General features: G+C 53.4%; 8 protein-coding genes across 8 annotated transcripts; 4 read left to right on the forward strand and 4 right to left on the reverse strand.

Moving 5' to 3' along the window:
- Nucleotides 1–1,220: 1,220 nt before the first annotated feature.
- Nucleotides 1,221–2,418, forward strand: G6M90_00g070140 (uncharacterized protein; the record flags this gene model as incomplete). Its single annotated transcript, XM_014685175.1, has 3 exons — nt 1,221–1,465; nt 1,540–1,724; nt 1,823–2,418. 3 exons carry the CDS (start codon nt 1,221–1,223, stop codon nt 2,416–2,418), a joined length of 1,026 nt encoding a protein of 341 aa, XP_014540661.1.
- A 1,077-nt stretch (nt 2,419–3,495) lies between these two features.
- G6M90_00g070150 (uncharacterized protein) lies at nt 3,496–4,410 on the reverse strand (the record flags this gene model as incomplete). Its single annotated transcript, XM_014685174.1, has 2 exons — nt 3,496–4,107; nt 4,351–4,410. The coding sequence occupies 2 exons, from the start codon at nt 4,408–4,410 to the stop codon at nt 3,496–3,498; spliced, it is 672 nt and encodes a 223-aa protein (XP_014540660.1).
- Nucleotides 4,411–4,472: 62 nt separating this feature from the next.
- On the forward strand, nt 4,473–4,936 carry G6M90_00g070160 (uncharacterized protein; the record flags this gene model as incomplete). Its single annotated transcript, XM_066130928.1, has 2 exons — nt 4,473–4,693; nt 4,789–4,936. The coding sequence occupies 2 exons, from the start codon at nt 4,473–4,475 to the stop codon at nt 4,934–4,936; spliced, it is 369 nt and encodes a 122-aa protein (XP_065987111.1).
- A 629-nt stretch (nt 4,937–5,565) lies between these two features.
- Nucleotides 5,566–6,042, reverse strand: G6M90_00g070170 (uncharacterized protein; the record flags this gene model as incomplete). Its single annotated transcript, XM_014685173.1, has 4 exons — nt 5,566–5,650; nt 5,718–5,748; nt 5,883–5,925; nt 6,019–6,042. 4 exons carry the CDS (start codon nt 6,040–6,042, stop codon nt 5,566–5,568), a joined length of 183 nt encoding a protein of 60 aa, XP_014540659.1.
- A 323-nt stretch (nt 6,043–6,365) lies between these two features.
- mrpl22 (mitochondrial 54S ribosomal protein uL22m) lies at nt 6,366–7,525 on the forward strand (the record flags this gene model as incomplete). The annotated part of the gene is made up of 3 exons (XM_014685172.1): nt 6,366–6,405; nt 6,482–7,321; nt 7,386–7,525. The coding sequence occupies 3 exons, from the start codon at nt 6,366–6,368 to the stop codon at nt 7,523–7,525; spliced, it is 1,020 nt and encodes a 339-aa protein (XP_014540658.1).
- A 548-nt stretch (nt 7,526–8,073) lies between these two features.
- G6M90_00g070190 (uncharacterized protein) lies at nt 8,074–9,111 on the reverse strand (the record flags this gene model as incomplete). Its single annotated transcript, XM_014685171.1, has 3 exons — nt 8,074–8,678; nt 8,746–8,926; nt 9,025–9,111. The coding sequence occupies 3 exons, from the start codon at nt 9,109–9,111 to the stop codon at nt 8,074–8,076; spliced, it is 873 nt and encodes a 290-aa protein (XP_014540657.1).
- A 3,374-nt stretch (nt 9,112–12,485) lies between these two features.
- G6M90_00g070200 (uncharacterized protein) lies at nt 12,486–15,590 on the reverse strand (the record flags this gene model as incomplete). Its single annotated transcript, XM_014685170.1, has 1 exon — nt 12,486–15,590. One exon carries the CDS (start codon nt 15,588–15,590, stop codon nt 12,486–12,488), a length of 3,105 nt encoding a protein of 1,034 aa, XP_014540656.1.
- Nucleotides 15,591–20,208: 4,618 nt separating this feature from the next.
- On the forward strand, nt 20,209–23,367 carry G6M90_00g070210 (uncharacterized protein; the record flags this gene model as incomplete). Its single annotated transcript, XM_014685169.1, has 1 exon — nt 20,209–23,367. The coding sequence occupies one exon, from the start codon at nt 20,209–20,211 to the stop codon at nt 23,365–23,367; it is 3,159 nt and encodes a 1,052-aa protein (XP_014540655.1).
- Nucleotides 23,368–23,585: the final 218 nt, after the last annotated feature.

Below are 23,585 nucleotides of genomic sequence, written 5' to 3' on the forward strand. Positions count from 1 at the left end.
GGCTCTCTGCTTCGTCGTGACCAGCGGCGGGCTAGGAGGTGAGTCAAGTGGGATGGCATCACTCGTATGGTTCGTGGACTGTTCCTGTCGCCGATATATAATATCCGGAGCCACCAACATCAATACTACTCTACCCCAGTGATGGGTAGGAAATTGAGTCTTGAGAGGGTGGTTGATGGTCAGGACTACCAGTTGATCCGTCCGCGGAAATGTCCATCTGCTGCTGCACGACGGGCAGGCAGGAGATGCAATGACTCGCTCCTTCCCGGGGCGTAGGCCACCGCTCTAATACCGCAGCCTGCAGGAGGCGTTCGGCGGCTCCTTCCCGGCTATCGTATCCAGTTGCCAGTGTTCCGAGTTGACGTGTGCAGGCAGGCACCACACCAGAAAAACCGCTTCTCAAGATCCACCGCCTTCATTTGCCGGCCTCATGCTTCGACAGTCCTGTATGCCATATCTCCGCTGAAGAGAGCGCTTGGCCCATCATTGATGATGCGAAAGCTTTAGCGAGTATTCGAGCGGATAGGGGGTGGACCTCGTACGGCGATGTCCGCGGTCTCGGGCTCCAGGGACTGGAATCATGACCAGGTCAACCAGGTCAGGGCAGGCGAAGCACCCAAGCCAACACCCCCGTTCGCATCGACAACGGCCACAAATTGGCCTTGGCGCGGTAGTATGGAGTACTGCGTATTTGCCTTTGCAGGGCTGACAACATGACAAGGGCGTGTTCAATTTTGCAAAGGTCTACTTAATATTAGCAGCCATTCTTTTTTACTTGGACCTCAAGTCAAACATTGACCACGAACCACAATTGGATTGCTACATACAGAGTAGATTGGGTTGTATTTCCATTCTTTATCCTACAGGAACAGGAATTGGCCAAGGATTCACCTCTATTACAGCTCTCTCGCCCTCTGTTGGTTCGTTTTTTCTTTTCTTTTCTGGGTTCAACATTCGATCAACTTGCCACTGCCATTCGGTGTTTGCGAGTCTGCGCCAAGCATCCGAATAGCTTGGGTCGTTTGTTGTAATTGGAATTTCGGCGATAAACAGCTTCGAGTTGCTACTTGCAGCCTGTCGTCATCTTAGTTTGGAGAAGCTGCAATGGCCGGACAAGGGCGTCGATAATAGCGATGATGATGGAGGTGATGAGGAACCGAGTGCCCAGAAACACCGCCCTCATCATCCACTGGGTGTTTAGCTGCGTAGCAATCCTCATCATGACGCTACGATTAGCCTGGAGGAAAGTGGCAAAGCAGTCCTTCGTTTTAGGGGACTACTTCACCGCGGGTGCCATTGCTTGCGCCTTCATAAGACTGGCTGTCATTCACGTCGTTCTCGTTTGGGGAACGAACAGCATGTCCATGAGATACCGATTAAACCACGACTTCACCGCAACCGAAATCTACCAGCGTGAGATAGGAAGCAAGTTGTCAATCGCCGGCCGCTTCGTCTACATTTCATAGTAGGTTGCCCACTTGAAGCTACCTTGGCCCAAGATTGAACAAGGCAGAATATACTGACGCCTCACATGAAAAGTCTCTGGCTACAGAAGCTCGTGCTTCTAGACCTTTATCGCCGACTCATTCTCGATCTTGCATATGAAAAGATTATTATACGGGGATACCTCGTCGTCTTTTGCGTGTCCTATGTTGCGGTCGAAGTCATCACCTTTACCGAATGTAGACCGTTTCGATTATACTGGCAGGTTGTGCCAGATGCTGGTACGATGAAATAGCATCCCAACTCGGCCTGTGATTCTGCAATATCGTATTTTGTTTTTTGGGCGTACCCATGAGCTAACTGGATGTGTGCGTGACAGGTCCTTGCGCCAAAGCACCCATTCAACTCCTCGCTCTTGGCATTATCAACATCATCACCGACTTCATGCTGCTCGTCCTACCAATACCTGTCGTCGCATCTTTGAGGGCGCCATGGAGGAGAAAGGCACAGCTCTATCCCCTTTTCACACTCGGCATATTCATCATCGTCGTCACCATCGTGCGTCTGCGCATCAACTATGCCAATATCGGGAGCCAGGGAAACCGTACCACCTGGGCCAGCGCAGAATTGCTAACAGCTACCGTCGTCGTAAATGCACCCACCTTGTATGGCCTGTGGAATAAGCGCAGACGGGATAAGCGAGAATTGGATCGCCAGAGGGAGCGACAGGAACAGCGAAGAAACGGCAATGGACCAATACATCCCGACACCATTGGCGGCAGCAACGAATCCTACGAGATGCAACGGAAGCGCACACCGACCGCGCGTGGCATATTGGTAACCAAGGATGTAATGGTGACGGAGACGCGAGAGGGCGATGGGCGAAATAGCAGGGAAAGCGGGCGTTTTCCGCACTTGGACGCTGAAAGTGTATCGCGGCACTCGAGTCAACGAGAGATTTTACCCCAATCATGAGCATTTGGCATTTTAAATAGCGATTGAATTCATAATAGCATTTACACACTTGGTCTCAACCTTGGCTTTAGCCATGATGTGCCATCACCGTGTCGGCGATTCACCCACCCCCTGACCAGGCATGACGGACGTCCGCTTGCCAAAAGCCGACGGAAGTAAGGCGGCGGTCGCCTCAGTTGCCAAGTATCAATCAAATCTCATATATACAGCCATGGTCTGATATACTTGCCTATTTATAAGGACATACTAATATTATGTAGTATATTATAGCACAGGGTGCGATGGCCAAGTACCTAAATACCTACATAGTACCTAATGAGTTCGTTTTGCCTCCCATTGTATTCCATTGTGGCCGGCTTGTCCGATCCAGGGTAAAAGTCGCCGACCGACACCAATGCCCCGCGACTACTCCGTATTAACGGGAAAATCCGACCCAAGCCGCACGTTGCACGACATCAGCTGTCTCATGTGCAGATCAATCTGGGAGGGCCATGTAAGCCGCGCATTGCATCGACAGGAACACACGGATAGAGAGTGCAAGACCGGTAGGACGAGATGTGAGTACAAGAACAGAATGGCCCGTTGAGACATCGCAACTTCGCCATTACAATCTTGAGTTTTCGAAATTCGTCTGGTCAAGACGCCGGAGGCTGCTTCAATCAGTTGATACTCTATTGCATCCACGGCACGATACGCCGCCACGGCACTGCTGCCGTTCGCATCTCTAGCCGCCCAACAAGTCACGCCGGGCCTGTTTCATCCTACATCTCGCTCTCGATGAGTACATCGGGTTCCCCTCGTCTCAGTGCAAAACTGCATGGGCGGTGCGACGCGGCCGGGCGTCACGCTCCAAGGGAAACCAAGCGCCGAGGTCGTCGAGGCGGACGGCAGGGGGGACGTGGTTGTTGTAGTAGCGGACTCAGAGTCTGTTGTTCTGCTGCGGAAACGATGGGTATATAGCCCGATATCTGACGTGCGTACACACATGCAAGTAATGGCTTTGCAATACCTGCCCGTGTTCAAGCGCAACGTGTGATGAGAAGGGACATTCCCCTAAACGCCATCCCTTCGACGCCGTCAAACGTCCATGTCGTCCTTGCCGCCAAAGCCAAACCCTCCAAACGCCGAGCTCACAGCCCATCCTGCCCCCTCAACCGCCCTCTCCCTCGTCGCCCTCTGCGCCAAAGCCTCCTCCGCACTCGTGCCCAAGGCAAACCCCATGACGGCGGCCCTATCGACCCTCGCCCACCCCTTCCACCCGGCCGTCAAGTCGCCCGCCGCCAGGCCGCCCATCACCACCGTCCCCCACCACTCCCGTCCCCTGCTCAGCCTCGCAGCGTCGTCATACAGCATAAAGGCCTCTGCCGCGGCGACCAGGCCGCGCAGGTGTTCGGGCGAACTCTGCGCGGGCCGCTGGACATACACGTGCTCGAGGTTCGAGGGCTCCGTCTCCAGACAGGTAGGGTCGAAGCGGGCGTCCAAGTCCAGCACGAGGAGCGTGTAAAAGTGCGGCGCAGACACGAGCGTTGCTATCACCTCGTAGAGCAGCGGCAGGGCACGCCCGCACAGGGAGATGGTGCGCGACTGCGTGCGGCGGAGGCTCGTCGCCGCAAGGGCATCAAGGGCCGGGATATGCGTCTGCTTGGCGGCACTCGCGGGTGTAGGTTTGCCGCGGACGGCCTTGAGAATCTGTCAATTGCGTCCAAGGCGTGTTAGCCGGTTTGCCAGTGCTGGACCGGGGCCATACACGGCAGCAGGATGGAAATGAAGCAGAATCTCATCCCTCGGCCGCGGATCATGAAAAGACGGTGAAAACAGGAGCGGGATGCGAGAACGGAAAGGGGGAGGATGAAGAGACGTCAAGAGTGGTGGTGATGCTCATCGGGCCCCGTCCATCCATGTCCACCACCACGCGCTGCGGCCACAACTCACCTCTTCCAGACTCGCTTCTTCAATCCCCGCCAAAACCCTCGCCCCAATCGCCTCGTCCATCACAACCGCAGCCCACGGCCCTGACTGCCCGGCGGCTCTGTCAGTGTTTCGGTGTTTCGGTAATGACTCCGCCGTGCCACTCCTTCCCGGCGTCCGAGCTGCCCGCCCGCATCCAGCTGGATGTCCACGGCCGCCGGCGCAAACCGGCTCCCGGCGCAAACTCCAAGATCGACCTTTCGGCTTGTGAATTGCTCCAGATGCTACAGTATAAATGCGAGGTGCAGAGACCGCTTTCGCGAGAGAGCGCGGTGCAGTGTTTCCCAGTGGACAGGCTTTTTCGGAGGTACGTGTGCACGTGTGTGTGTTGTGTGTGCTTTTGGTTTCTCTCGGCTTGCGTTCGAGTTTGTGCTGCCTGGTGGGTGCTGACAAAGCGGCTAGGTGCGCGGATAGGAAGGGGAGTTTTATGGTCGAAACGACGGCATGGGAAGGCCGGAACGCGCAACTAGAACAGAAGGATGGCGATGGGGAAGGGAAGAAGAGGCCGTTTCAGTGGTCGGGGAGTTGGCATGATGATGTGGCGAGGTGAATTGTCATGATGGCGGCTTTGGCGGGCCGCTGTGTGGAACTGATTGCTGGGCGACATTTATTATGCCCTGTACTATGATTTTATTTGGGTGTGCATGTAAATTATGTCTTGCAGGCTATTGCATAGTGTTTGTACGATATACATGTTCAGGTCTTGGCTGCAGAAGACCGGTCAAGTCTCACAGGTGCGATACTACTCCTCTGTGCATATGAACAGCCAGGGCTGTCAATGGAAGCAGCTCCAGCGGTGAGCGTTCATCTGCCGCAATTGTAATTCCTCCTAGTATAACGTGCCTCGAAGAGAGGGGATGGAACGCAAGCAGGAACTGCCGCAGAGACCATCAAAAACATCACCAAGCCTGATTCCAAGTGGCGCCATCCGTCGCAGTAGATCACATGGCCACATGTCCAAGTTCACAAAAGGAATATTGAAGCATCAACCACCGGGTTCCTGGTCTATTGTACACTACAGCCCAGCGAGCTAGCCAAGCTCTACCCACACCCGTTCTATGCTTTGCGGCAGCGACGCCAGTGAAACAAAATGGATATCCGCCCGCCATCCACACTCTCTACTTTTCTTCGCACCCCGAGTACACTTCTCCTAGCACAGATTCGCCCCCGCAGCATTCCTTACTGCTTGTTCTCGGCACGCTCAGCCTCCAGCTTGATGTAGAAGGCATCGCGGGCATTGGTTCGGGGCATGTGGTAGCCGTACCTATCCTCCGTTAGAACAACAAAGCCCGCTCCAAATGTTGCCTTGGATCCGTTTCGGTTCGTCTCACCAGAAGAGGTTGGCCATGGCGAAGCCGGCGCCTGAGATGCGTTAGCACACAATCCTATGACTCCCTCTCCGCCCAACGTTCCGACGGCCACAAAAGAAATCCTCCATGAAGAAATGAAGAAGCGCTACCAAGCTTTCCAATCACCCGAAGAGAAATCAAACGTACCCAGACCGACTCCAAGGTCAAGAATCAGGCGTCGTCGCAAAATCTATTCCAACCAGTCAGCATGCCACAATTTCCAAGCTCTCCACGGCCCTCCTCTTCCGCCCCATTCCGAGCCATTGAGTCGCGAAAAACGTACACCGGTAATGGGAGCAGCAGGCATTGTGAATAAATTTGCTTTCCGAAGCAGACGACAACGGGTTTGACGAGTGATGCGAGGTGTTGATTGACGACGTCGAGGATTAAAAGGATCGTTCAGCGGACAACGTTGGGTGGACCGAGGAAAGCATGGCCTGATGGTTAATCCCGCTAGGACAGTCACGTGCAAGCTCTGTCCCGCCAAACCCAGCGGGTGAAGTCCGGGCCAAGGCGAAAAGCTACTCAATTGGTTTCCCAAGACAAACAAGTTCACTTCATCAGCGACCAAAGGTTGCAAGCTTGCACGGGCGGTAGGATCAAGGCTGCTGCTCGCAACACGTTGCGGCCATGAGTTTACGCCTCGCTAGCCGCCGGCTAGCACTCCCAGGTAATTCAACCCGCAACCCTCTTTCCCGAATCCTCGTCTTTCACGCTCTCGCTGACAGTTCTCCCGTCGGCCATAGGCGCCCCTTGTCCAGTCCGGCCCTCGCTCCCCAGCGCCCGCGGCGGCATAAGCACCACGCAGATGCGCACCAAATGGTCCGTCAACATCTTCAAGGGCTGGGGCCGGCCCGGCGCAAAGGACTCCCCCTCGTCCAAGGCGGCCCAAGACGCCACCGCGGAGCTCGACGACCCCAAGAAGCGGGCTGCCTTTCTCGAGCGAAACATGCACGGCTCCGTGTCGGACAACATCTTCCAGGAGGAAATCGACGCCGCCGGGCCCTCGTCTGCTCGGGAGGCGGCCGCCCAGAAGGAACAGCAGGAACAGCAGCTGGAGCAAAAGACCCGCGAAAACATGGCCATGGTGACGGACCCCGACCCCAGGAGCAGAATGCGCTGGCAGCGCAGAAAAGTAATCCAGATGGTGCGCAGCAACGGCGCCGTCTCCAAGGAGGACCGGATCAAGGCGACGGAGCGGCAGCTCCTGCACAGGAGCCACTTCATGCCGACGAGCGTCAAGAAGCTGGTCATGCTGTCGAGACAGATTGCCGGCAAGCCCGTCGACGAGGCGATTTCGCAAATGCAGTGGTCCAAGAAGAAGATGGCCGCCGAGGTCAAGTATTACCTGGAGGAGGCCAGGGACTTGGCCATTGCGCAGAGGGGCATGGGTCTGGGCAAGGTCAACGGGGAGGTGCTCGACAAGCCCAGGAAGATATTCACGAGGGAGGGCAAATGGGTTGAGGTGACGGACCCGACGCGCATGTATGTCGCGCAGTCTTGGGTTGGGCGTGGACCGTGGCGAGGCAAGGAGATTGATTACAAGGGCCGTGGGAGAATGGGCGTTATTCAACACCCTAGTACAAGTTGGTCTTGACTCTCCTCCTCACCCGCTTGTCGGTCGTTCACTAATGGTTTGGTCGTTTACAGGCTTCACAGTTCTGTTGAAGGAGGAAAAGACGAGAATACGAGAGCATGAGGAACGAGAGGCTAAGAAGGCTGCCAAGGGACCCTGGGTTCACCTGCCCAACCGCCGTATCCACGGACAGCGACCCTACTACTCATGGTAAAGGCGCAAGACCATACTCAACAACTTCGAAACCTCACACCAGATGTGTCCTTTCACAGACACAATTTTGTAACACCATATGTACATTGAATACCTAGGTAGCGATGTAATCGTGTTGGATTGGACTGGAATTAAACGCCCAACTCCAACAGGCCACCTTAGGAGAACTAACTTCTGATAGACAAACGGAAAATAAAGCGCTTTTTGTTCGGGGCAAAAACTAAGCCTGCTTCTGCTTTGCCACGCCCAGTGGGTCCTACTGCATCGGGCATACATATGAATGTATGGAACATGTCAATAGACAAGACCTTGGTTCTGCTTCATCAATCCGTGATTTTAATAATATTATACTACACCCACACCGGATGGCTGGTCAGAAGAATATGCTGCGGCCGATATATAGTTGCAATTCCAACCCATTGAAAGGAGAGTCATTCCATGGATGGAGAGCGCAGCACACAGCTTCCTCCGGAGGCAGAACAAACTCAATGGTGCTCTCATCTCTAACATTCGAGGCCACCCCGGTACTATTCACCTACTCATATATCTTTACACCAAGGTCCTAGGCTGGGTCCGGGGCACCATGTCTTCATAACGGTGGGAGGTCATTTCAAGATCATTGCCGAACTTTTCCATAGAGTGGTCCCGGTTGCGTCTAAAGCTGGTGTTGCGCTGAGCATACATCCTGTCAGGTCCAGGAAGTGGCTTCGAAATATCCCTGTTGTGGCCATTGCGACCTGGCTTGCGTCTTCGGGCCTTGAGCAGCATGCAAATAACAATGCCGGCAATAGCAATGACAGCAGCACCTATGCCGACACCAATTCCAGCAATTGCCGCTTGGGATAGACCTTTGGATGAAGAGCCCTCTGTAGCAGCGCTGGAGGAAGTAGCACTCGCAGCACTGTCTGAGGTTGAAGACGGCGAGGACGATTTTGTAGGTGTGCCAGTTGTTTCGACGGTAGCAGAAGTGGGGGTCGACTCGGTGCTCATCGAAGTCGTTGCGGCTGGGGTAGCAGTTGTAGAAGAGGAGATTGCAGAAGACGAGGGCTCGGGCACAGCCGATGTGCTGGTGGTAGCATGGGCTGATGGAGTTGGCGTTTGCGAGGCCTCGGAGCTCGGAGCAGCTGTATTATCAGGCTTAGGGAGTGGCTGGCCTATACATATTTAGTCTCCCGTATGAAAATTCTCCGTCGTGGAGCTCTGAGTTGGGGTACCACTTACCGACACAGAAATGCGACGTGAGATAAGTGAAGACGTTGTCGGCGGTTGCTTGACATTGCGGCTTGCTGCACTCGAGAATGGCGGCAGAAAACGTTGGGTTCGTGCAGAAGCAAGGTGCAGCATTGGCATCCGAGCACTTTAAATCTGCGAATTTATTTCGGACCTCATTCGTGCAGGTTTCCTAGGAGCTATAGTGAGTAAGGGATCCTTGAATGTCTCGTTCAAATCAAAAGACAAGTGTAATAAGAGCGACTGGAGATGACAAATTGTCGGACTCACAACACATGCTGGGGCTGTTTGCGCAGAAACCCCGAGAATATGTAGCGTGCTGAAGACACCCAGGAAAAGCGGTAAAAGTCGACCCATGGTATCGCTTCTGAGTCGACTGTGCGACCCAACGTTGTGTCGATCGTGTGATCAGGATACTATGAAAACCCAACGCGCACAAGATGTTGGCGTAAATGAATGACGTGACGTCGAAGACTTGTCACTAAAGTCTTGGTCGTTTATGATGAATTTAAGGAAAGTGAGGGTCAGAGAGCGACAAAGGAAGGAGGATGAGATTTGATGATGTGACACTTGCTTGGGAGAAGGAAGGAGGGGAGCGGCTAAGCGAACCTGACGGGTCTGTCTGGCAAGATGGATGCAGGTTGATGCAGTGCAAGTGCCAAGGCCAAGCATAAGCGCAAGCACAGGCACAAGCACAGGCACAAGCACGGGCACAGGCACAGGCACAGGCACAGGTATCAAGCCATTTAGCATTGACGGGCAAAGAATGTCAATATTTACCCACCAAGAGGTATACACGCTACTGTACGGAGTAATACATATACTAATATAAAGCGCGATAGCCAGGTACCTGATCTGGTTCAATACTCTTCGACTCCCACTGTACGGCACAGCTCGTTGCGGCACGGGGCGACATGAAGAGCGAAGCCACGCATTGAGGACACCAGGCAAATTGTGCAATACACAACGTACGGATTGATTGTGAGCCGGGAATTGGCAGTACTTTTCAGGAGCAGTCACGCACACCACTAACAGTTGTGGAAGGAGCAAAAGGTTTGATATGAAGGCAAACATAGTGGGCCCAGTTCATTCCATCAACTCATCCGTCATGATCCCTGGCCCTTCTCTGCGACAGACAGCCAAATGACAGCCATATGACAGGGCATCCCAAACAGAAACTACCACGAATAGCAGCGGGGTTGTCGGGGAAATCCATGGAGGTCTTACATGGGGGCCTCCTGACGGAAATTATGACCATGACGACCAAGCAGACAGAAAAAGTCGAAATGACGCACGCAGGCGCAATGAGGGGAGAAGAAAACCCAAAGCCTTTGTTCGACAAGAGTGTCAGGTCAATGCGGCTGCAGGGCCAATGAGCATACCGGCGGAGGGCTTGCGCATGCCTTGAAGTCTCCAGCCATTCATTCCCTTTGCTTGTCTTTGGACCAACCAGACAACCTCCATTCCCCAGGCATGCTGGCGGCGAACCTGACAGCTGGCATATCTACTTGGTAATATTCAGTACGTGCAGAGTAGCACTCGGTGCAAAACGAATGATTTTCACTTTCCCATCCCGAGGATCAATGTGGCCGAGCAAGAACTAGGGGTCTTGCACAGCCATGTGCTTGGATACATACGTGGCTGCAGTAGTCAGGGGCCATGGACAAGCCACCCCTGTGAAACGAAAAGGCCGTCGTCTCGCAGCCTCGACAACTGGAAATATCGATGCCCATGACGGCAAGCCTAAAGGGCCAATCCTGGCATGATCGCTTTGACAGCCATGAATTAATACGAGGACCCGGTAACAGCATGCTACGCCGCACTTTGGCCACCCTTCCCTTCATCCAGCAACCACACGCAAAGCCAGGTCTGCAAACTCCGAGACAATCTGGATTCCTAAGCGCGGCAGCGTTCCTGTCTCAGTCTTTGCTTTGCGTCTTAGCGCTCATGTCTGCATGTCAGGTGGAGAGCCTGCGCATCCCAAAACTGGCGCTGATGCGAGCGTCGTGATTGGGTTTTGGGTCTCGACGAGATCCACGAGGAGCGTGGCCTGAAAAGATCAACGGCCGGAGGCTTTACTCGATGATCAATCCGAACATTGAATGTCAACGCGCCAGTGTCAAACCCCACACCACAGAACTTGAAACAACCACGGCGACAGTCGTAGTGATTGGAGTGACGCAATGGCATCCAGCCAACTGCTGCTGTGGTTGTGTTCCCAAGGACACGGGGCCTGCCGAGTAAACTCAAACGAATCACCGCCATTCTCGGGCCAGCTCTCTGCGCAAGATGGGTGGCACAAGCACCCTCTCAGCTGCCTCCTGCCTCCTGCCTCCGTACTCGGGTAGCTCGGCCAGCATCGAAGCAAGTCTGCACATGGACATGAGTATTTTTAGTCCTAAACAGAGCTGCATGCAGTGTACACTCCTGACGACACATGTCCGTCCGCCCAACATGTCATTTGGCTTTGCCGAGTATCTTGGCGAGTATTTTTGTGATGTGGAAGCATGGTGGGCGACTATAATCCGATGTTAATAAGAAGCAGCCTGAAACCATAAACCGAGCAAGGCGCTACTTTCTTTCGAGTTATATGCAAAAGGTAGCAGCGAAGAGAGCCCCAATGTTACCCCACAACTTGCATTACATACAATCCCAGCGACGGGTGTTGGATGCAAGTAATCTGGAAACATTGAAACCACGTGCCCAGCTACGGGCTCGCTAATCATGACAACGCACAGTAGTACAGTACGTACATGTGACTAAAGTAAGAATGACTCGGGTACCAGAGACCTAATAAATCTGTAACAAGCATAAACTTTTTGTTGCTTTTTTGGCCAAACGGCAGATTAGTCGGGTCTTGCTCTGCAAGGGTTCCTGCCGATCGCCCAGTGCGGACTGCTTCATCCGTTATTTTCGCATTTCGTTTTGTTGGCCCGAAACAACACACCAACACATGCAAGCTTGCTGGGTTGTGCATCCCACGATGCCCGGTTCCAAGGGTTAGGGTTCAGCGTCCCATCCCATCCCAGGTGTCCCCCGACACGAGGGCGGGGTCGAGACGCACCAACGAATATAATTCCGCGTCGATCAAACGCGTCAACCAATGTCGAGTATGTATTCACGACGCAGAGTTGTGCCCGGGCGACTGTTGAATGCGACGTCAGGGAATAGTTGCGGTATCGCAAAAGTAGATGCTGATCAAGTTGCAAAAGAAGAAGACGACGACGACGAGGGGTTCTACTAAAAGGCATGGATGATATCAAGTGAAACACCAGCCTCAATGAGACGCTGTTGAATCCGCGCCGCAACGTCTCGTGGCTTATTCCAAGGTACATACATACTCGGCAGTGTCGATCGACATGTCTGTCGCGAGAATTTCTCGCGTCGCAGTAAAGCGCCGCTGTGGACATATTTTCTTCCAGATAAACGTCTTTATGGAATCATCACGATTGATTGCTGTGCCAGAACGTCAACGAAGGAGTATATTAATGTGCTCGGTCTACAAGCCACAGTGCCTCATTGTGCACCGCCTTAGCAACATGTCTGATCAATGATGTCAAATTATATTCCGTAGCGACCCAGAGGGGGCTGAAGTTGCCTCCCGTAGTAATATTATGTATATCGTACACCCGTGGTATCAGTGCAAAAAGTGGGAGCCTACTAGCCCGCCTATCCAAACAATTGCGACACAAGAAAAAAAGAAGGGAAACCAAAACAATTCGTGGCAAGGCCTACTTGGCGTGTGCGAGCAGAATGTCGACGCCCTCCTCCCACCGTCTCGAAATGGCAATCTCGGTGACGGTTCTGCCCATCTCGTCCCGGACGTCGAGGTCGACGCCCGACTTCTGCGCCAGCTTCTTGAGCATGTCTGCGTCGCCGTTCTCCAGGGCCTGCATGATGCCGTTCCAGCCTCTGTACATCTTGTTCGGGTCGGCGCCCTTTTCGAGCAGCATGTCGATGACCTCGGGGGCCTCGGTGGCGCAGCGGCGCAGGGCCTTGACGATGGGCAGGTGCTCGCCGGGGGCGTTGACGTCGGCGCCGCCCTCGTTGATGAGGAAGACGAAGATGTCCTTGTGGAGCTCGCGGATGGACGACGTCAGGGGCGAGAAGACGCCGACGTTCTTGTCCTCGACCGACACGCCCGCGGCGAGGAGGAGCTTGACCGACTCGAGCTGGTTGGCGCAGACGGCTCGCTCGAGGACGCCCCTGAAGGCGCGGGGCTCGGCCAGCACGGCCAGCACGCGGGATAGCAGGTCGGGGTTGTGAACGGCCATGCACACAGGCCAGTCTTCGCCTCGGATGTTGGGGTTTGCGCCGCGCGCGAGGAGCGTGTCCACGAAGCCGACGTGGTTGTCGCGGATGGCGCTGGTGAGCGCTGTGTGGCCCTTGGGCGTCTTGTCGTTGGGATCAACGCCCTGGTCGAGGAGCCATTTCAGGGCCGGGCCATTCTTGGATGTCACGGCCGTCTCGAGGATGCCCTTGGGGGAGTTTAGGTTGCCGCCGGCGGCGACGAGAGCAGGGAGAAAGTGCTCTCGGTGGTGAGTGACGCACTTGAAACATGGGTATTCGCTGGCGGGAGCGTTGGGATCAGCACCGCTTCGTAGGAGGAGGTCGAAGATGTCTTTGCGGTTGTCGCGGATCGATGTACACAGGGGGGTGTAGACGCCGTCCTTTTTGGCGTTGGGGTCGACGCCCGCCTTGAGGAGGATCTTGATGACCTCCATGCTGTTGACACTCGTGGCGAGCTCCATGAGACCAGGGGCCTTCTTGTAGTCTGCCTTGTTGGCGAGGAGCACCTGCAGGCAGGCAGGTTCATGGATAGCCGGCCAGAGCATGTGCTTGGGCCCAGGGTTATTAGGGTTGGCGCCGTGCTCGATGAGGGACGTGACGATGTCGGCCCTGCCGCTGGTAATTGCTTGGAAAAGAGCGCTTTTACCTTCTCTGCTCTTCTCGTTGGCGTCCGCCCCGTAGTTGAGAAGCAGGTCGATCAATGTCTTGGGAGTCTTCTTATTGATGGCTCCAATGAGAAGGGTGTCGCCGTTTGACAGCGATTGCTTTGCTTTTCCGCCGTACATCAGGAGCAGATGTGTGAAGCTGACATTGTTGGCGACAGCAGCAATGGAAACTGGCGAGTCCATTTCAGGACCGACAGACATGTTGGGATCTGCGCCGTACTTGACAAGCGCAATGGCAGCATCCAGGTATGACTTCTCTGCCGCTGCAACAAGTGGACTCACACCATGCTTGTCGGTGGCATTGGGGTCCACGCCGTACAGAAGCAACATGCGAATGCTCTCGGCGTCATGGGAGAGGATAGCCTCGTTGAGAGCGTGAGCTTCGGTGCCAGTGTCGGGAGAAACACCCCGATCCAGAAGCTGCAAAAGAAGCTTATGGTCCCTGGCACGAACCGCAGATACCAAAACCTGCCTGACATTTGGCCTACCTGCGTCGGCATTGGTGCGAGGCTTTCGGCGAGGCATGCCAAATGCCTCGCTGTCTGGCTTGAGTACTTTGGAGCTGTCTAGCTCGCGAGACTTGACATCCGCCACCAGCTCATCCAACGCTGTGCTGTTTTCAATTTCTTCCTCAAACGCGCTGAGTTTTTCTTGTCCCGTTGCTCGTCTCGACTGATGTCCATCATAAGAGCTTGCGGCTGAGCTCGAGGTGTACCTCTTCACTCCAGGGCTAAGATGACTGTAATCTGATACCGAGGTGAAGCCATTGCTGTCTCCATGGGAGGAGTCGTGACCATAGTGAGGCGACAGCTCTGCCTTGGGGATGGGTGGCAGAAGAGGCAGCGGAGACTGTGTGATCATGGCAACGTGGCTATCATCGATACTTCGGTGTTGGGACGGAACCCTGGTTGTGCCGCGGTATGCCGAGCTCTTCTCCTCAGAGGCCGCCAATGACTCGGCACGTTGGCGTCGAAACTCGGTTCCGTCCAAAGCAGAGGCAAGACCAATGTATCCGATGCCAAGCTCGCTCTCCATCTTTTCAGCACCAAGCTTGAATTGGAACATGAGAGCGCCAACCTTCAAATCTTCTCGCGTTTTGTTTACAGCTGCGTTCATTCGCTCGAGGCTGTTGTCTCCAAACATCTTGCCGAAGCCGCGGCGCATACGACCCATGGCGCCTTTGGTTTCATGTTCAAGCAACTTGACTACAACATGGTCAAGAGCACGAAAGGTAATCTGCGCCGCTCGAAATTTCTTCTCGAGTACGGTGATCATATCAAGAGGGAGGGATTGTTCGTTGCGAGAGGCCTCGCCAAGGCCCGCCTCGATGTAGAAGAGAACCTGGCAAGTGTCGAGCACGTCACGGGCCAAGGGGCCGAATCCGTGTGGGAAGTGCTTCACCAACCCTGCAAACTCGGACATCTTTTCCGCAATCCTATCGCATGCAGTAGCGACTTCAGAACTGAGTGAAAGACATTGTGCCTGGGCCTTGTGTGTGGAAGCCATGTTGAACCCCCTGTGAGAGATGACGCGCTGGGGGTGCACAGGAGATGCTTGCAACTGCTGCTGGGCGTGTAGCTGTTGGAAGTGTTGTTGTTGTTGTTGCTGCTGCAGCTGCAGCTGCTGTTGATGTTGATGTTGTTGTTGAAGAAAGGGCGGAGGCCTGTTGATGACCGGTGGCGGTCCACCTTCAAAGGATCTGTTCACTGCTGTAACAGAGAGAGTAGACGCAGAAGGGGAGCTTGGAATAGATGGTGGAAGCTCGAGGGCTTCTTTTAGGTCAAACGAGAAGGCGTCCTTGGGTGGCAGCAAAGGACCGTCCCGAAGACTATCAGCGTGGGCCAGTCTATCTGCAGGCCACTCAAAGCGCTGATAGCTCATCTTTTTGCCAACAGGGAGCGATGATGGTAGTGGTCTTATGCCAAGGTCAGAAAATTAAATATCTGAGGAGTAGAAGGCCAAAGTCCCGACGAGAGCGGAAATGGATGTTAAAGAGGGCTGACAGGGACTCAGATGATGAAGAGCGGAACCCCTAGCTTCTCGACGGTCAAACCGTTCGGCACCATAAGATGTTGAGAGCAAGCCACGACGTGTAATACCCTCCTCGGACCGCAATCTTGTTTGGCCATGGCAGCCCGGTTGGCTGGTAGTCCAACGGGAAACTGGAGAAGCGGGTGCTCGTTGCGCATGGGTTCCTAGCCTAGGCTTGCGCCTCTGGTAGCGCTCTGAACTCAATTTCAGATGGAAGGAGACTGACTACCTTGGTAGTACTAGTCCGATCAAGGGCGGTGGCGTATTGGGACGTTTATGCATGGTTACAGTACTAGAGCTCTGCTTTGGTCGCCTCTCTCCAGACTACGCTCGAGGAGGTTGTCGACAAGGTTTCCAGGAGTGGATCGCCGTCTTGTCCTGTCTGATGGGATATGACCCTTGTCTGGGCTTTCCAGGTGCTCTGTCGACTAGTAAATCTCGAAACCAATCGGGGGGGAAGGGTTGCAGGCAGAGACTCCAGAGAAGCGGATCGGTGTCTTGGAGTCTTGAGTCTCCATGTGGGACATTGTCCAAGGAGCCCAAAACTCGGTACAATGTTGGTGTTTCTCAGCTCTAGGCGGTAGGCCCATGGTTCCAACAAGTCGTCCGTAATATTACGGTATCAAATGCGTTGTAGGACTCAAGGACCGCTGCACAGGGGTGCTGCTGGATTCCCAACCGGTTGGCTCGGCAGCCGCCAGCGCTCGACGACAAGCAACAGCCTGTTCGGTTTGATCCCAAGGCCCTTAGAATCTCGAGACTCGGAACACAGATCCCAGTGGTGCTCGCTGCAAGGCAAGAGACGCTGCTGGTGGCCACGGGCAGGGTTGCGTAGTCATGGCATGCATGTTCAGCCAGAGCAATGTCTCGCGTCTTGTCCCCGTTGCCTTGTGCAATGAAAACGATCGCCTTGGCTGGAACACAGACTAACGATCCGACTGGTGGCGGCGCTAGTTCGTCGCCAAGGCCGCAAGAGTGACTCTCCACTGACCATTGCAAAGCCGCGCAACTCAAGCCAAGAAGAGGTAGTGTAGAGGGTCCATGCGCCACTAAACAAAGTTTGTGTGTATGTACATATGTATGTATGCACATACATACATACTGTAAATTCGAAATAGTAACCAAGTAGTACTAGTAGTTCATGCCGGTTGTCAACATTAATCTTTGAGGAGACAGGCTGTGTGTTGCCAGAACTTGTCGTTGCGGCCTAGTTGTAGCAACCTGTCGCAGCGGCGTCACAGGCAACAAATGGCAAAGACGACATGACAACTCCGTATTTGCTGAAGAATGGCACAGCCTTTCGGTCTCCGTTGTCGTGCATATTGTCAAGACAAGTCCGCAGTATGTGGGTTTGATCGACAGCCCAAGCCAACTCACCAACTACCCAACCTTGCCCACATTGCCGACGCCAACATTGATTCGAGGACAGAGTCGACAAACGGCAACGGGAGATTCCTAACCCAGCGCACAGGCGTTTGTTGGTCGTCCGTGCCCATGGCGTCGGAAAACAACGTGGCCGCCCAACCATCCAGCACGTTCCCAGACATTAGTAGTACTCCGTATGTACAATGTCCCGTATACCATTTTAGTTGCGGGGTGGCTTTCAGGCAAACCCTTGCTCCAACTTGCTCTGCCATTTCCTTCGTCCCTAATACTTGCCAGGCTAACCCAGACTATTTTTTTCCCGATACTCTCTCATGTGGATATGATGTACGGAGCACACCCACCACGTAGATCCCAGCTTTGTCCTCACTGTGGTACTAGTACCATTGAACCAGGCCCAGACGACCGGAGAATGACCGTTATTGTACAGTGACAGCGACTTTAGCTCTAAACCACGGAGCATTTTAGCCCAAGTCCTCGGCTTTCTTAGTTGGACTCTAGCAGAGGCAAATGTGCTCACCATCATGTCACTACAGAAGCCTTTCGATATCGAGGGCCAAGTGGTGGTCATCTTGGCGCCTCTTGGCTGCTGGAACCCGGCACCACGGGTATTTCTGCTGCACCAATGGTTTCGAAGCGGCAGCCCCGAAAACTCTCGTCTGATCAAGGTGCATGTCTGGGGATTGCGTTTTGCTGCATATGTATGGTGGGGTTTCTGCGGCAAGATCGTGTAACAATGTCGACACCAATGCTGGAGACGCGATTGAATCTGGGATGAAAAAACGTGGCTCCCTCGATTTTCAAACTCTAAGTGCCTCCGGCTATCTCTTGCCGCGACAGTCGTCTCCTCTGTGCAAACAAGGGCAGCAATGGCACGAATCTAACGGAGCATAATGTTGGTTTACGGAGAGGTGTGCCGACTGCCCGGACTAGGCCCAGACGTAGCCACTTGACAATATTTGGCCTCTTTTTTGCTTCTCTCAAGGCCTAGAATAGCATCGTGTACCCGTTTTTTTGTCGTCGGTCATTGTGCTGCTTGCTTTAGATGAGTGTATAAAAAACCGCACGCCGTAATATGACGTGTTGTAATATCTCGGGTATGGCTTTGCGAGCCAACAGATATGTGGCGGTGATATCATAAAAGAAGGGGAAAAAACAAGGGGAAGGGCAGTAGTATGTCACAACTCTGTAAATATGCAATATTTGCAAGCGCCACCAGAAAAGACTCACCCAAAATCGACGTATCATATCAGATGTATACGGAGTATGTCAAGTTCTATTTGATGTACGGCGCACTTCCCGTCTGCCTCATCCCGGTGATGGCGCCGCGGAAGTATGGGTGGCGTTTTTAAGACACTGCCACCGAGGATTGTCCACCAAATATTCTCCGTACGGCGGATTTTCTATGGCCTTGAATCTCAGTCCTTTAAACGAGCTGACACATGAAGGCCAGTCACATGCCGCAATCACTTTCGAGCGACTTAGATGAGGCTTGAGGCGTGGTGGATTTTGCGGTAATCCAGCACAGTTTCGTTCATGCTAGCCTGAGCGTTGTGGTGGCAAAATGCTGAGCCCGTGTGGTCGTCGGGCGATGAAGACTATTCCTGAATAGGTTATTTTTTCAAGCGTGCTAGCGGCATGTATAACTCGGCAGTTAGCTTCGTCTGAAATCTGTTCATCGGACACCCCGTCCAGCGGACCTGAGTTCAGACCGCAGAGGAACTTGGCCACTACCTTATTTTTCGAAGGAGGCATGTAGTTTGATGCTTGGCAGAGGCGCTGGGGCGGCCCGAAATTCATCGCTTAGGGAATTCGAGTCTTTGCTGTTGTATTCAAATCTCACACCACTCAACATTTTGCCCGCATCCAGTCCTACCATGCCAAACATTGGCTGGGGTAGAAATCGTCTCATCTAATGTATAGGGTAGGGTAACAATTTGTTATCCGCCCACAGCCTCGGCGTTAGCATCGTCCATGTCTCAGTCTCTCGAGAACAGCGCTCAACTTACAGTTAAAATAACTCTGTTTGCCCCCCTGCTGCGGTTAGTCGGGAGCTGACGTGCGTGGTCACAGTTCATAAGATGAAAAAACAAACCACTAAGCATCATGGTCGCCAGAAGGCATTGGCTCGAATCGCTAGCAAAGAGCCCGAGCGAGTCGCCGAATAGCTGAAAGGGGCCTCCGAGTACGCCATGAGAGTTATAGTGGCTGCGGAATCATAACAGATGAAGAATTCGCCCCGGGTTTCAGCACAGCTGAAAAGAAGCGGCCGAGAGTTGGTAAGTCTTTGATCTTGGGACATGAGTCAGTGGGCCGCATGGCTAGTAAACAGATTGAAGTGTTGGGAATTGGTGCTCGTGTACTACGCACTCCGCCCGACATCTACGCCCTCACAAGAGACATCAGATGTGTTGCAAAGTGGCGTTTGTCTTAGTCGGCGGTCCGCTCGAGTCAGATCGCTTTAGCATCGAAGTCAAAGAGTAGGAGGAGCACAGAGTCTGTGCCACTGGCTCGTGGCAACACAAGCGAGGGCAACATGGACGGCAATGAGAACTGACGTTGATCGGTGTTAGGGGAGCAGAATTGAAGCAGCGATTTTCATAGTGACAAACATTGATGCTCCCACGAGCATGGGGACGGAACACAGCAGTTCCAGAGTGTGACAGAAGATATTTGCCCGACAAGAAGTATACACTAATATGCTACATTGCCCTATAATATTGAGCGCGATAGTCAGGTACCTACTTTTTTCCTCTCTGTCCATGCTCAAGATGCCCCATATTTTTAGCTCTAAGCATGCTGTGATTGGACAGAAGCACGCATGTACCTTGCCATTATCCTGTCTGGCGGCAGGCCTAGTAGCTGCAGCTGGCAGCTCAAGCACTTGAGCTTCAGAAAAGCTCACAGCCCAAAAGTGAGCAGGCAAGGATCGCGGCACTACCTCAGATACCAACTCTAGTATCATCACGTCACATCACCAGATCACGATCCTGGTGCTGTCTGACCCTTCCATAGCTAGACGATCCGTTGACTTCTACCACCGGGACATGTTCGCTGGCTTTGTGCAAGCTCAGTCACAGCGACAATGGCCAACCCCGTAGGCGAAGATGACTGGCTTGCCTACATCCAAGAGACTACTCGAACCGCCTCCGATCTCGAGCAGCGCGTCAAAGTTGTCGAGGAGTATAAGCGCGCCGTCGGTGACGAGCCCGGAAGCATGCGTCTATGGCTTGCCTATTGCGACTATTTCTGGCATCTGTGGGAAAGCAGCAACTCCAACGACGCTGGCTGGTCTGAAGAGGAACAGATGCTAGGTCGAGAGATCTTTTCCTTCAAGGCTGCCCTGGACCTGTGGCAGCAAGGCTATGAGGCGATCAAGTATCGCCTGAGCGACAGTCATGAGCTCTGGGATCTCTGGATGTCTTTTGAAAAGGAACAGTTTGTCAACAGCAGGACACCAGAGGGCCTCCGTCGCATCACCCATCTTTACCGCCAGCGTTTAGCTACGCCGCATTTAAACTGGGAGGAAACTTCACAAGCATTTTCGAGCTTTCTGTCGGAGTATAATCAATCGGAATGGGAGAAATCCATGCAAGAAATCACCGCCAACGCCCAGGCTACGAAGAAAGCCGTCCAAGTACGCGATCCATTCGAATTTCAACTGAAACAAGTCCATCGTAACGGCGATGTCGAAGCACAAAAGGCCAAACTACGGGAATACCTTGATTGGGAGGTGCGAGGGATGAAGAGACGCCAAGACGGCGCCGAATTAAATCGGAATATTTGCGCTGGGCTATTCGACAGAGCTCTGACCGGATTGTTTGCGACCGACGAGGACGCCTGGCATGACTACATCGTATTTCTCTCTTCATCGATGTCCGACTTTCAATCTGCGGCCGAGGACTTGCTAGATGCGTCACGCAGGTCAGTTCTTCATTGTCCGTGGTCAGGGCGGCTTTGGAGCAGATACATTCTATGTGCCGAGGAGGCAAACCTAGAATTTGCAGATATTGAGTCTATCAAGCACACTGCTACAAGTAATGACCAACTGTACAAGAACGGCATGGAGAGTATGATTAAAGTGTATGAGGCTTGGTGCGCGTTTCTGAAGAGAAGGGCACTTAAACCCGCTGCCTCTGATGACGCTGCCGATGTCGCAGAGGTTGGCCTAAGGGCTGCCATTGAAGACGTTGAAATCACAGGGAAGAGGCTCTACGGCAAAGAATTCCAGGGTGACCCAAAGTATCGACTGGAACGCCTCTATATTCAGTATTTGACGGAAAAGAAGGGCGCCATCAAAGACGCCAGGGCACAGTGGAAAAAGCTTGAGCATAGAAGCGTTCACGCCGACAGCTACGACTTTTGGTTCAACTATTACACTTGGGAGATGCTCGCATTCTCTAAACAGAATCATAGCGAAAATGTATCACCACACGGCGGCCTCCATGTCCCTTCGGCAGCAACCGCAGTGCTGTATTCCGCCGCAACCCGCAAGACTATCGATTGGCCAGAGGGGGTGCTTCAAATGTATCAGCAACATTGCAACAATTACGAGCTGCCGGCCTCAGTGCGTCAGGCAGATGACTTTGTTAATAAGACGCAAAAGATCATTGCATACCGCCGAAAGAAACAGGAGGAGCAACAAGCTGTGCAGGATGCTGCCTACTACGAAAGTGAGGCTCAAGCTCAAACACAAACTCAGAGGAAAGGGGTCGAATCCAGCGAACAGTCCGTGTCTATTGTAGATGCTTCATCTTCACCGAGCGAACCTAAGAGGAAGCGCGAGTCCCCCGCAGACACACAAGACGACGATGTAGAGAATGCGAGTAAACGCCAAAAAAATGATGACCAAATATCCGAGACTGCCGAACAACCCACCAAAAGAGATAGAGAACATTCAACTGTCATTGTTACCCAGCTACCAGCAGACGCTACGCAAACCGCAGTTCGCAAATACTTCAAGCCCTACGGACATATCAATAACATAACCGCTTTCATAAAAGAAGAAGATGGCCAATCCACCACGGCCTTGGTTGAATTTGGCTCGGCAGAAGAAGCACAGTCCGCCCTTCTCAGAGACGCCAAGTATTTTGGCGAGTCCCAAATCACTGTCCAGCCGGGCCACGATCTCACAGTCTACGTCGCCAACTTCCCTCCCGCTGCCGACGACCAATTCATACGCGATCTATTCAAAGACTGTGGCGATATCCTGAGCATCCGCTGGCCAAGCCTCAAGGTCAACACGCACCGCAGATTTTGCTACGTTTCGTTTCGCGACAGAGACGCCTCCGCTAAAGCTGTTGCTAAAGAGGGAAAGCTTCTGGAAGGCAAATACCGTCTTCTAGCAAAGTACTCTGATCCTGGCCGCAAAAAGAACCGCGAGGGCGCCATCGCAGAAGGTCGTGAAGTCCACATCAGCAATTTGGATCTATCAACCACAGAAGCCGAAATCCGCTCTGTATTTAGCAAATTCGGGACCGTCCAGCGGGTGAACATTCCACTGAACATGGCGGGCAGGAATCGCGGCTTTGCGTTTTTGGACTTTGAATCCAAGGACCAAGCTGAAAAGGCAGTTGCAGAACTGAACAGCACCAAGTTCAAGTCTCAGATTCTGAAGGTCGAGCTCTCAAAGGAGAGCAGGGTGAAACCATTTGCTAAAACTGAATTCCAGCGCGCATCAGACTCGCCTGCCCCGTCTTCATTGAAGGACGCCGAAGGCGACCAGGCAATGGGCGACGCCGTCGCGGAGGGTCCTTCCAAACCATCGTCTTCAGAAATAGCCGCCCGAACCATTGCCCTCATGGGTCTCCCAGACACCGTAAACGACGCGCGTGTCAAGGCTCTCATCGAGCCCATGGGCTCCATTGTCAAACTCGTCCACCAGCCAGGCCACGGAGGCGCCATCATCGAATTCGCGGATGCAGCTGCCGCCGGCAAAGCGGCCCTTCAACTCAATAGCATGGAGTACGAAGGGCACAAGCTTCGTACAGGATCCCCCGATGAACTACGTCAGAATAAACCTGGCAATAAGCCTGTGCAACAAAGCAGGCCAAAGGGGCTTATGGCTCCGCCGCAGGCTACGAGACGAGCTGTCGGCAGACCTGGTCCAAAAAAAGGGTTGGGCTTTGCACCTCGGCCTGCGACGGCGACGGCAGCCAAACCTGTTGAAAAGGAGGGTGGGCCAAAGAGCAATGCTGACTTCAAAACTATTTTTTTGGCGGGCAAGAAGCAGGATGAAGAATGAGTAGATTCCGTTCTTTCCATGTATAAGTTTGTAAATTAGCAATGGGTAGGGAGCGAGGCACTGATTATGACATGAGGGTAGGAGTTGCGTATCTGTACCATGGATATGTCGTGCAGTCTGTGGAAGGATAATATAGGACCTCGCTGTTAGGCACGGGCTTCTAACACTAGTTGAGAGGGTATGCCGTGGGATGCTAGATTTTATTTATGAATCAAATC

Source organism: Metarhizium brunneum, chromosome 4, assembly GCF_013426205.1.
Source record: "Metarhizium brunneum chromosome 4, complete sequence".
Taxonomy (NCBI): Eukaryota; Fungi; Ascomycota; class Sordariomycetes; order Hypocreales; family Clavicipitaceae; genus Metarhizium; species Metarhizium brunneum.